At 37.7% G+C, this 13115-nt stretch overlaps 2 protein-coding genes across 2 annotated transcripts; both read right to left on the bottom strand.

The window, feature by feature from the left end:
- Nucleotides 1-395: 395 nt before the first annotated feature.
- On the bottom strand, nt 396-1352 carry LOC108895776 (trace amine-associated receptor 1-like). Its single transcript, XM_018694701.2, has one exon. It carries the CDS (start codon nt 1350-1352, stop codon nt 396-398), a length of 957 nt encoding a protein of 318 aa, XP_018550217.2.
- Nucleotides 1353-3800: 2448 nt separating this feature from the next.
- Nucleotides 3801-4697, bottom strand: LOC108895786 (trace amine-associated receptor 1-like). The gene is made up of 2 exons (XM_051072082.1): nt 4475-4697; nt 3801-4402 (listed from the first exon to the last, which is right to left on the bottom strand). The coding sequence occupies exons 1-2, from the start codon at nt 4695-4697 to the stop codon at nt 3801-3803; spliced, it is 825 nt and encodes a 274-aa protein (XP_050928039.1).
- Nucleotides 4698-13115: the final 8418 nt, after the last annotated feature.

The raw sequence follows: 13115 nt of genomic DNA, 5'->3' as shown, positions 1-13115 counted from the left end.
GAAGCATTACATTTTTAAAAAAGTGTTAAAACAAGCAAATAGAGAACATGCCATAATTTGATACACTACAGAAAAGCTGCTGGGACTTTAAGTGTAATATGAAATATGTTCCAGAAGTTAGAAATGTTGCATGCAACTTATTAAACTGTATTTCACAATGTTCACATCCTATTTACACAATTGTGCCACTACTGTAAATAATGCAAGAAAAATGTTTTCCATTTACATGACTGTAAACATGAACAGCTTCTTATAATGCACCAGTGTTTGTGTCTCAGCCACTTTACCTGCACAAAGATATCATCCAAAACATCAACACTGTCACAGCTGTGTGTGGTGCCAGTGTTGGTAATATTTGCAAGTCAGTAGGCTGTTAGAGCACACCAAACAATAAGTCAGGACAGTTTTGTGTTAGAAAAATCACCCTGAAATATTTTTCCTGATATGATCATTCTGAAAGCTGATCTGAACCAGCTGTAAAATAAGGCATAAATAAATGGATTGAGCATTGAATTGGACAGTGCAAGCCAGTTAAGAGTTTCAAACACTGCAACTGGCACTGACACATGATTCAAAAGCTGAAAGGTAAAACAGAGGAAGAAAGGAAGCCAACACATCAGAAAAACTCCCAGAACAGTAGCCAGAGTTTTGGTGGCCTTTCTCTCCATCTTACTGACAGTTGCTCCAGACTTTGTGCTCTGACAGTTTGTGTTGTGGATGCTGCGAGCCTGTCTCTGTGCCACAAGGAAAATCTTTAGGTAGATACAGAGCATTATGATCACTGGAAGGTAAAATGAGAAAATAGGTCCCAAAATATGTGCAAGTTGAACCTCGATAAAACACATTTCTCCACATTTTTCATGGTTTAATCCTGCAACTAAAAAGCCAGTGGCAACTACGATGGAAACACTCCATGTTACCAGGATCATGACTGCAGCACTGTGAACATTTATCTCAGTTCTATATGTCAGAGGCTGACACACTGCATAATATCTGTCAATAGAAATACAACATAAATTCAAAATGGAAGCTGTGCTCAGCGTTACATCAAAGTAGCCACGTACTTTACAAAATATATCTTCATAATACAGACAAGAGCTTACAGTGAATTCCATGCTGAAAGGAAAGACTAGAACACCAACAAGCAGGTCAGCCACAGCCAGAGAGAGAATAAGATAGTTTGTAGGAGTGTGGAGCTGTTTGAAGTAAATGATGGAGATTATTACAAGAAGGTTTCCACAAACAATTACAACAGATAATGAGCCAAGGAAAATGTTTAAAAAAACACATATTGCAGAGCGTGTGTATATCAGTGTGTTAGAGACCTTATCTATTTCATAACATGGATGCATTTTATCAGTATGGTTGTCAGTGACTTCTGGTGCCATGTTTCTGGGCTCCTGCAAATCAGTTTACATCCATGATTAACAATATTAAAAAAATTAAAAATCTGTGGTTATTTTAAAAATATTTTTCCCGACATAAATGCATATCTACAATGTTAAGTCTCTAGAAGAAAAAGAAAGATTTTCAGTTCATGTCCTACCTTTGAAATGCTCCAGACAGTTCTTCTTTACTGTGTGACTGTGCATAATCTTGATTTTTATCAACCTTTCTCATTACCATAGTTAATACCATCTTTACTCGTCCAATCAGATGTTCATCTTGATGACATCAGAGCTAGAGCAACATGTTGTACTGTAGATGAAATTAATCTTTTAAATCCATTTTTTAATCCTTTCATTTTAGCAGAATTGTTAATCACCAGTAATAGTGCCATCATAGATCCAGTAATACTAGTATTATCAGTGGTAGTGATAGGAGCAATAATAATAAAATAATAATAATGATGACAATATTACTACTAATAATAACAAATTATTGCCAAATTATTTGGATATTTCCTTATGCAGTGATTATTTAATTGGTTTATAATGCCAGATGATGAAGTGCTATAGTGCCCCTTATGGCTTTCCTGGTGCATTTTGGGATTCTCTCTTTCTCTCTCTCTCTCTCTCTCTTTGTTTTTTTTTTTTTCTTCATGGAAGGTAAGGCAAAAGTTAGGTATTAAACTCTACTGGCTGTTTATCTTGCTCATATGTCCTGAAAGACACATTATTTTATGATTCAGCTCAGTCCAAACTGGGAAGCATAAGATAAGCTAGAGAGCATGGTAGAAAGGAGGGTTTGTGTCCTACATTTTGAAATGAGGTATAGAAATTTTGATTTCATACATTACCATTAGAGGTGTGATTTATGTTGCAATGCAAGAAAAACAGGGCATTTCATTATTTGATTTGTTCATATGAATAACATTGCACATGTTGTAAAGCTTAAGAGCAGTAGATTTCTGCAACTGTGAACATAAATTTAATAGTTTTTATTTAAAGGAATTAAATTGCTACATTGTATTGTTACTGTTATGTTTCACACTTGTAACAGTTTATAGAGGCATGTTTCATGAGCTTGCTTTAATGCATTGTATTGTCAGTTGGTCACATACGTTATTTATGTCTGAATTGTAAAATGACAGGCAAGCATTGTATTCGTTTTATTTATCCATCTCAAATTTTTATGGTGCTTAACATAAAGAGGGAGAAAATTAATTGCTGCATTACACGTTACTTCTTTGATTATATTGTTATTTATTATTATATTATTATTTGATTATTCGCTTATTCTCGCTTATTCTGTGTATATGTGTACATGTATAGTGTATTTATAGTTGTTGCATTTGACATCAGATCAGCAATTCTCAACGACTGGTCTGTGCAGAGTTGGCAGAGAGAATAATAAATAACACCAGACTTAACAGGCTGGCCCTTGTATCAGCTGAGGCTCGAGGAAACTATGGCACCTGACATTATAAAAGACATTCACATCTAATGATTGGGGGGTGTTATGAGGGCACTACCTTGAGAACCATTAGGTGTCTAGGTGTCAAGAAAGGAAGCCAAGGAAGAGTTTGCCTTGGAGTAATTTAATTCTGGATGCATGTTATAGAGGTTTCTCCCTGTTAAAAGGGAGTTTTTCCACTTTTGCCAAGTGCTTGTCCATTGTGGGAACAGTTGGGCTTCTCTCTATAGTACTACAAGGTCTTGACCTCACTCTGTTAACTCTCTTGAGATAATGTAAGTTGTGTTTTGGTGCAACACAAATTAAAATGGAATTGAACTGAAACTGAATTCCAAACTGTTTCTGCCTTCTTAGGCAACAAAAAGTGATTACAGATCTCAGTCAAATTTACTTTTACTTGTTGTAAATCTTTATTCGCTTTCAGTTGTTATGCAAAACTTCAAATGGATTTAAATCGAGCTAGTAGATTAAAAACTAGTTTCAGATTCGCTAAAATGTTTTCGAACCCTAGCACATTGTCAACCAAGAAGCTAACATGCTCCTACCCAGACCAATTGGACTGAAAGGCAGTACACTCTAGACATCAAGCCCAACTATAGCAAATGATTTAAGCCATCTGCATCACTATGTAAACATTACTAAAGCCTACGTATAATGTATTAGCATTTAAGCCTCAGCCAGATTTGTGTGTAAAATGCAGGCTGCCAAGAGAGTATACCAAGAGCCTTAAGTTGGGTTTACAATACATTAACAGAAAGAAGTTACAAAGATTTAACACTAACACTGCCCTTAGACAATTATACATTATATATATAGTTTATATTTCTATTGACAAAAGTTGATGCTAAGGAACAGTCCAGTAAACTTTGGCAATTTCTGTCTAAATATATTCAGTTTTAATATGTCTACATTTACTGTAATATTATTTACATGTAACTGTAACATTAATGCAGTTTTGAGTTGGCAAAATCACCTTGAAATATTTTTCCAGAAATGATCATTCTAAACGCTGATCTGAACCAACTGTAAAAGAAAGCATAAATAAATGGATTCAGCATTGAATTTGACAATGTCAGCCAGTTAAGTGTTTCAATCACAGGAACTGGTACTGAATTATTAGAAACAGGCAGAAAGGTGATGCAAAAAAAGAAAGGAGTCCAACATAAAAGAAAAACTCCCATAACAGTAGCCAGAGTTTTGGTGGCCTTTCTCTCCATCTTACTGACAGTTGCTCCAGACTTTGTGCTCTGACAGTTTGTGTTGTGGATGCTGCGAGCCTGTCTCTGTGCAACAAGGAAAATCTTTAGGTAGATACAGAGCATTATGATCACTGGAAGGTAAAATGAGAAAATAGGTCCAATAGTGTTTGCCATGAGAACATCAATTAAACACCTGTCCTCACATTTTTCATTATTTAAACCAGCTATTATGACACCAATTCCAATTAGAGCAGAAATACCCCAGCTCACCAGGATCATGATCACAACAACACAATGGTTTATTTTACTTCTATATGTCAGAGGCTGACACACTGCATAATACCTGTCAACAGAAATACAACATAGGTTCAGAATAGAACATGTGCTCAGTGATATATCACAACTGCTTCGCACCTTACAAAATAAACCTTCATGATACAGACATGAGCTGAGAGAGAATGCCATGCTGAAAGGAAAGACTACAATCCCAACAAGCAGGTCAGCCACAGCCAGAGAGAGAATAAGATAGTTTGTAGGAGTGTGGAGCTGTTTGAAGTAAATGATGGAGATTATTACAAGAAAGTTTCCGCATATTGTAATAACAGACAATAATACAAGGAAAATATATAGTAATACACACATAACAGAAGGGGTGCTCGTCAGTACATAATTGAAGTTATCTATTTCATAGCAGGGATGTATGTCAGCCACAACATCAGTCCTATTGACCGTAACTTCTGATTCCATGTTTTGGGTTTCTACAGTTCAACACAATTCGTATCATTAGCAATATAGGGAAATTTTTTGTGTATTATTTCAGTCAGAAACTACTTACTGTATGAACAATTTCAGTTTTCTTAGGACAGTATCATATCATACCCAATAAATCTTCCAGATCATCAGTGCATTAATGGTGATGATTTTTCCTGGTCACATGCCATGATACTGGACCTTAATATTTGTCAACCTCTGTCATATTACTGTAATTGTCCAATCAGAAACAGGAAACTGATTATACAACAAACTAACAAGCAAAGGTGACTAATGATGCAATGTGCAATGTGTGTGTGGGTGTGTATTCCATCTTTGACAATGCAAAACAATGACCAGGTTAAGTTTTTGTCACAGTGACTAAATGAAATTATATCTGTTCATCTTTTGATTCTCAGAATAGTATTTTGGTGCAGTTTTCTCTTCTTGATTTTTCTCTCTCAAGATCAACCATAAGAGAATTGCAGTAGTGTGAATAGGGAAAGTTAGTACCTGCGTTAGCACTGGGCCTGTGTTGCAGTTTTCATGGTTTGCATGGTGCTCATGCTGTGAGGGATGAACCTGCACAAACAAGCTACAGCTCTCACATGACATTACTGGAATACATTAAGGAAGACAATGTTGCCACAGTACTTACATTACTTTTTTATTAAGTTTGGTTGAAATCGGGCCAGTGTTGTTTTGCCAACAAGTGAACAAAGTAACTTGGCACTTAGTAGAGGCCAAACACTCTTACATGTCTGTCTAGCTGTTAGAACAGAAAAATAAAAGGAAAAAGCGGGTAGTCTGATAACATGATTTATTTGTCATAAAAAATAGTCAAAGTCATAAATAGTAGATATGAAAGCCAATGTAACATACAAGGGCATACTGAAACAATAACTCAGGCCTGGATCAGGCAGCCCTGTTCATGTAAACCTCTAGAATGCTGATGCAAATGTTTAAACCAACAGTTGGCACAGTAACTGGTGTTGTACTCCTCCAGTGATGACTGTTTCAGTTTTTCCCACTGTTGTGCGAGGCTGATCAGTTCAGCCTGCTACGCCTCAACAGTAGCATGTTCATCAAATTGTGGTATGCATTTGCTAAGCTCCTTCATGGATGTCAATACACAGCACAGTATTTGTTGCTATTTGGCAGTGAATACTTTCAGTGTCTGCATTAGCAATGTGCTTGTCATCTGCCAACTCATCTGGCTTTCTCTTTCTCCTTTTCTGGGAGAGCAGTCTGAGATTTGGCATCGCAGTTTCCCTGCTCCTCCAGATCAATAGAGTCATCTGCTGCCTTCTTCACACCCTTCACAGTGGAGAAGTCTGTTCGAAAATACTGAGAAAACCTCAGCTGTACTTTAGGAGAGCATAGTAGGGCCTCGCTTTGGATGGCAGGTCTTACAGTCACATCCTTTTAATTTCTTTCCATGATCACATGGAAAGAAATGATCACAACTGTGTAAAGTGCGTGGTTGGGCTTTGCAAAGCTTCCAATACTTTCCTCAAGGCCTCGTCTTTGGCCCACCTTCATGTTTCACCAATTATGCCAAGCCATCTGTGTCTCTTGTCCTCCCATACTTTCATGTGTTTGTAGGAATCTCAAACAAATACTGCAATGTCATTCAGACATGAGAAAAGTGACTCACTTGCCACAGCAACCCCTATGGTGTCAGTTAGTGCAAGGTTGAGGACATGTGAGTAACACTGTATATGTACTTGGTGAGGGGACATTCCTTTAACAGCATTTGTAATTTCATAAATCAACGCTCCAATGACTTTATTAGAATACACATTAGAATATTTAATCATCTGTAATATTAGTCTTATATTGTAATTCCAGTTTCTTTAATGTGCTACTTTGCTGAAATTACTTTGCTGAATTTCATTGAATTTCCAAAGGGAGGTGTTCCCCTCGGGTTTATGTGAAGGTGCAACACACAGTGACTGCATCAAGTCATTTGCCCCAGTAGCAGACACATACACACATGCACACACACAGATTAATCTGTAGCTCTGGTTCTTTTGATTGCCCGGTTGCAGACTGCCAGGGCAGATTCAACATATCATAACTCCCTGAACCTGTTAGTGCAGTCTTGACTGGAACAGACAGTTCCCACACTGATTCCTCCTCCACTGGTATGCCAACAGCATACCTGAAGAATACCTGAAGACTCTCATGGTGGCACTGCCTTTTGTAATGCGGTACAGTACCTCACAATCAGCATACATAAGTCCCTTCCAACCTCTAGAGGGCACTGATGAGATAGGACAGAGCCCAAACTCTACTACAATAAGAATGTTTTCAAAGAAATGTACCTATTTATCTGGCTCTGTGTTTTCAAAGTCACCCCTCCATTTATTGTCTCTGACACAACATTAGTGTGGGAGGAACTGACTTAGGCATTGCACCCAGAAACTCAGAGTTAACTGCTTAAACAGAGAATCTAGCAATGTAGTTTCCAAAAAAATGGATGCATGCTTACAACCATATCTGCTAGAGTGTCTTGTGAGGGGTGCACAGGAACATGTTGTACTGTGGTTGTTGGTATGAACCATGCTGTCCTGGAGTGAGAGCTGTGTCCATGTCCTTAACGGGAAGTCAAACAACCAGTTGTTGGCTTCCTTTAGAGTTGTCTTATGTCACTGACTGTGTTTGTGATTTTCATGAACAGGATTTCACAGAGGAGTCTGAGGAGTGTCCAGTTTGGGAACCTCAGAACTGCTTCTTTGCTCTTTGCAGAGGATGCAGTTCTGTTGGCTTCATCAGACGGTGACCCTCAGTGTGTGTGGTTCTGGGTGGTTTGTAGACTCAGTATGTCGCATGTGACTTGGGAACACCTCTTACAATATTACACAGTATCACACTAATTACAGCATCTTGATGTATGCTTACATGTATTTTATTGCCTAATACTGTGCCTTACTGGATGATGTCACATTGTGTTTTCGCAAAAGCTGTAAAAGTCATCTTCTTTGCATCACACATACACTGAAAAATGTTTTCATATGACTAGAAAAGCTGGTCTGTTAGAGAGCTCACACCCAGTGGCACACAACTGAAGTTCCCAGTGCTATGATTGCAATTTCAGCTGTGTGTTTCATAATTGCATTAGCTGAATTAGCTACTTCTACCTGTTGGTCAATCTGATCTTTGACACCGAATCCTCAAGCTGAACTGACTACTTGAGTCAGCAGTGTCACTGCCACAGTGTTTGTGGTCAGTCCACCACTTTGATCCAGAAGGAAATATGTAAACAATTGTTAAAAGCGTTGTCATGAAATTTTGTACAGACAGTCCTAGTAATGAACTAACCTTCCCTGACCTTTCCTCTTGTACCGCCAACAGGTCAAAGTCTCCATTAAACCTGTAGAATATGTTAAATTCATAACTATCAGACAGTAAATCCTCATAAGTTTGATGATCCTATTACTTGTCCTCTAGCATCACCAACAGATCATATTTTTGTCCAGTAGCTTGGCTTATGATTTAATACTTGAGCATGGATGTGATTATGGTTAACACTGTTGATGGCAAACATCAGCAAGTGACCGAAATTACCACTGTCATCTCAGCTGTGACATTCAGTACCTTAGTCCAGGGTTAAAAGCTTACTGAATGAACGCAAAACCAGAGAAACTATCAATGTGGCAGTACAGCTTGACACGGCAAAAGACTAATAAAATGAAGACAGTTGGAAACAGCATTGTAGCATTATAAACAGTGATATGATCATGTATTGGCATTTATACTGACTGATGCGCGTTTGAGCTCAAGAATAATGATGAAAATACATAGTCAGTGGATGTGAACAAAAAAATGATCAGGAAATTGAATTAAAATTTCTACTTGTGAAGCTAAGGTTGCTAAGCTATTAACCTTATACCATAAAATAAAAATACATTCTTTCTTACAATAGTTTTGATGAATAGAGCTGCAACTGTATTTGTAATATCGTTTATGTGCTTATCACTGTAATGTTTGTTTTTCCTGATAGTGGTAGCAGTATCATAGATTCATGATATTTTTTAAAAACAAAAGTTCAATGCACACTGATCCAAACATTCACCTATGCCTTGATAATTATGTCTCCAGTTGGATGATGTGATGCAACAGCCCTCAATTAGAGGTGTGAATGTATGGTGTAGCTGTCAGTCCCTGAGCTACCTTTGTCACAAAAACACATAAACACACCCACACTCTTCCTACCTGCATCTTCTCACCTCTTCAACCAGGGGCCTTATTATTTTCCAGCAGTAACAAACAAAACAAATTGATGGCCACTTAATTATCTGAATAGTGACATAATACACCCACAGAGTCCAATTTAATCAGGAACAAGGAATAAACAAGACAGCTGAGAATAGCCACTGAATATCAAGCCAAAAGTTTTCTAAGGTGTAAAAGTTATGATTCAGTCTGTATGGATTAATGAACTCTGCACCTTCATTTTCATGATATTTCATATTATAGTGTTAGAGTCTTGTTGTTGATGATGCCAGCTAGTCACACTGAAAGCATCATCTTCCCTTGCTAACCAGTGGACAGTGGGGGCTGCTGAATCAGAGGGTCATCTGGCAAAAAAGCTAACCCTGGTTCAACTTTAGAACCTATTTACACTAACCTTTATTACTATCTTACTGATAAAAGATTATACAGCGGTGACAAATTAAAGGCCAGACCTAAATAAACAGACCCAGCTGACTGATTTTGGATTTCCTCAATTCCTCGCAGCACCGTTTAAAACACACCATCACAATTACACCACGACAGATCCACATACATGTAGACGCAACAGAGCTCCTGATTTATGTTCTTGACACGGTCCAAAACTTCTTCTAAAACCCTTCCACCATCTAAAAATAAATGAAAATATAAAAAATAAAAATTCTCTACTTAACAAACATTCAAAAAGGTAAAAGTGCCCATAACAGGAAACTACATATTTCTGAATTTAAGTTACTCTGGACCCGTCAGACAGAGTTCCTTTTTTACTGTTATTTTAATGGCTCAACTTTCCCAACTTGTATATTCATGTTATTATTGTTAAGCTTATTTGTCATGATTTCATGTGTTATATGTGTTAAAATAGTGTAAGTGCAGTCGAATTCTGGTTAGGAAAGGAGATTTGTTTTTACACTATTCAAGGATGACATGCGTCCATCCACAGGGCACAGGGGTTCACTAAATGTTTTGATGAGTATGACAATTCTGTAAATCACATGCTATGGCCTTCGCAATTGCCAGATCTCAACTCAACTGACGCATCAGGAGATTTTGGAGTGACGGGTTAGACAGTGCTACGTCACCATCATAAGATAGGATAATAAGATAAGATAATATTATTGTTACAGCAGAGAAAGGTGCTGTCTTATTGCAGCAAAGGGGACAGCACAATAGCAAGAGCAAATAATCATATGAAGGAATGTAAGCATCTCAAGCACCATCTGCAGCACGCATTGGGTCTCCTCCATTGTGTCAAACCAGCAACCCTACAGCTTAAATTTTACTTTCAGGGACGAGGAAAACTTCACAGGGGACCAAATCCAACCAACTCTTGTCACCAGTTATGATCCTCAATATGAAAGTTGGGTCGCTCTGGGCCTATTGATGGACATGTGCCAGAGCGCATCGCAAATGTGCATGAGTGGGCATTGCAAATACAACCCAGCAAGTGTGTGTAACAGATCCAATGTTGATTGCACACATCACGCTGACTCACAAAAGTTATTGCTGGTACTTCATGCCTGCAAATTACTGTGCAAGGCTCCATCTGTTCATTACAAGAACAAGTCTTGGAACTTTTTAATGGCAGCTGGTACTGTGAATATATACTAATATGTGCCATAGTATATTTTCATGGGGTAGGATAGTAGGTTTTGACAAACTAGCACTATAGTCACTAAATTCAAGGGTAAATCATTTGGGTGTATCCAGTAGAACAACATACCTGAAAGTTTTAATCTTTTAAAGATAGTGTAGTCACCCTATGTGTCCCAGTTTGGACTCCTCATAAAACCAATTAGTTCCCATCCTATTATTATTAATGTGTAGAAAGGACTTGAATATAAAAATAAACTTACTGATCCTGATGAAAAGGGCAATGAAGGACCTTGAACAATGAAGGCAACCTTCAACAAACAGTTTCAGTTTCATCATAAAAGATTAAAACTTCCAGGCATGTTGTTCTTCTGGATACACCGAAATTGTTTACCCTTGACAGCTGATGGAAAACACCTGTGATGATCAGGCTGTGACTCGGGAGGTTAAGCAGGTCACTTGCTAATCAGAAGGTCAGTGGTTTGATCCCTGACTCCTCCAGTCCACGTGTCGTATCCTTGGCAAAATACTGACCCCAAATTGCCTCTGATTGCATACCATTGGTGTGTGAATGTGAGTATGTGTTAGACTGCTGAATGTATGTGTGTGAATGGGCATTCATGACCTGTACTGTAAAGTGCTTTGAGTGGTCAATGTGACTAGGAAAGTGCTATAAAATGCAGTCCATTTGCCATTCAAAGAAAGTAACATAAATCAAAGTTTCCAGCCATGTTTTGGCCCAAATATGGATGCATATTAAGGTAGCCTATTAAGAGATGGGGTAGAGGTGTGAAATGCACGGCCCAGCACTGCATTAAACATAGCTCTATGATGTAAATCAATATCAGTTCTTTCACTGGTTTCAATTTTTATTGAAAAGCCACCAGTATTTCTAGATGGTATTTCAATGTTACCCAAATAGGTGTGAACACAATCTTTTTATGACCACAATAATTGTTAAGTTTTGAAAATCAATAAAAACATTTATATAATCTATGTTTTGCACAGACATTCATCTGCAGAAAATAAATAGAAAATGGCTACTAGAGAAGAGGAAAGTGTGGGTGTTCTCATACCCTACTGAAGGAGGGTGCTGCTTGAGGTGCTGAAGGCCACATCTGGGCCTTATTGCATTCAAAGGCCTTTCCTGTTGTAACATTAGAAGTGAAAACATGTTTTAAACCACAAATAAGTATGTGAACTATACAGTGAAACAGGGATATGTTGACATGAAATAGCAGGCTGATCTTACTTCCATACTTTCTATATGGATCATCAGCTGATGACAGTGCCTATGGCCTTTTTGGGTGGAAAATGCAACTTCAGCCTCTTTTAAATCATTATCATAAATACACACATCAAGTGCTATCTATACTGAGTTTTCATTTTAAAATAAGTCATTTGATGCAAGTTATATCCGTTTCCAATTGTTTTAGGCTGTCACAGAGGAACAGCTGTCTTTTGCCCAGCAACACTCCAGGTATTCAAATTCAGGACAGTTCCCTCAAAGTGGTTCAGTGGGTCTGACACTTCCTTGTCACTTCCTTGTTTTTAACCCATACCCATTCCAACTTTATTGCTTCTCATAACTATATGTCCTTTGAGCTGTCATACAGTGCTGTGTTGTTTCTGGAAAGGATATTATTTGCACAATCAGAAGAAGTGACATGTCTGGTAGCTAACAGAACAAATGACTAATACGGTCGATTTCTGACAAAAACAGTTTCCTGTTGGCATATTGTGACATGAGGTGACACCTTGATAAATGTAACTGTAAGGTGGTTTTAAATATAACCGTAAAGATAACTACTAAATGTGTATGATACCACCATGGGAGTGAAAATGGAAGCTTGCAGCTGCTGGTTTGATGGACCTGTCAATCAATTTTTTGTACAGGCAGTAAGAGGCAAACATGCGTCACTAATGAACCTAAAGAAAGAAAGAAAAAGAAAACAAAACCTGCTGTGGCTGACTGATGCTCCATGTTCAGGTGCACCCCTTTAAATCTGTTGCATGAATAGAAGCTTTTCTTCGTGCATCATATGGCCTTTGCAGTTTTGTTTTATAATTCAGCCCAGTGCACACATTTAAACTATCAGTACACTTATTAGTTGACTGAAAGAGTAATGGGTGTGACTGACCTGTTTTTTCTATGGAATTCAGTGATACAATGACACTGAAATCCATTGTTAATAATTAATTCTTCCCTATGGTTTGGCAGCTTTGAACTCACTTTTTAAAACTGGCATACCTGAGACATTAGCTACACCTTGTTGGATTGTTGTTCTTGGACTTACCGTAAAGAGAGAGGGAAACAAGACAAACGAGAAGAAGAAGAGGGAGCACTACATAACAGATATCATTATTATCTTTATTATTTATAGAGAAGCTGCCTCTCAAACCTTTTAAAAAGAGTCAAGGAAGGTTTTATTCTTGATATGTATTAAAAACTACTAGGAGAAATTCTAGTTTAACGTCAAA

Source organism: Lates calcarifer, linkage group LG7_1, assembly GCF_001640805.2.
Source record: "Lates calcarifer isolate ASB-BC8 linkage group LG7_1, TLL_Latcal_v3, whole genome shotgun sequence".
NCBI classification, from domain to species: domain Eukaryota; kingdom Metazoa; phylum Chordata; class Actinopteri; family Centropomidae; genus Lates; species Lates calcarifer.
This window is presented reverse-complemented; position numbering and strand designations above follow the sequence as displayed.

Bases quoted from the DNA above. Each gene is read 5' to 3' on its own strand.
- LOC108895776 (XM_018694701.2), bottom strand. From the start codon at position 1,352: ATGCATCCATGTTATGAAATAGATAAGGTCTCTAACACACTGATATAC.
- LOC108895786 (XM_051072082.1), bottom strand. From the start codon at position 4,697: ATGTGTGTATTACTATATATTTTCCTTGTATTATTGTCTGTTATTACA. The intron at 4,403-4,474 runs GTAAGGTGCGAA...GTATTTCTGTTG, and splicing joins GTATCATGAAGGTTTATTTT to ACAGGTATTATGCAGTGTGT.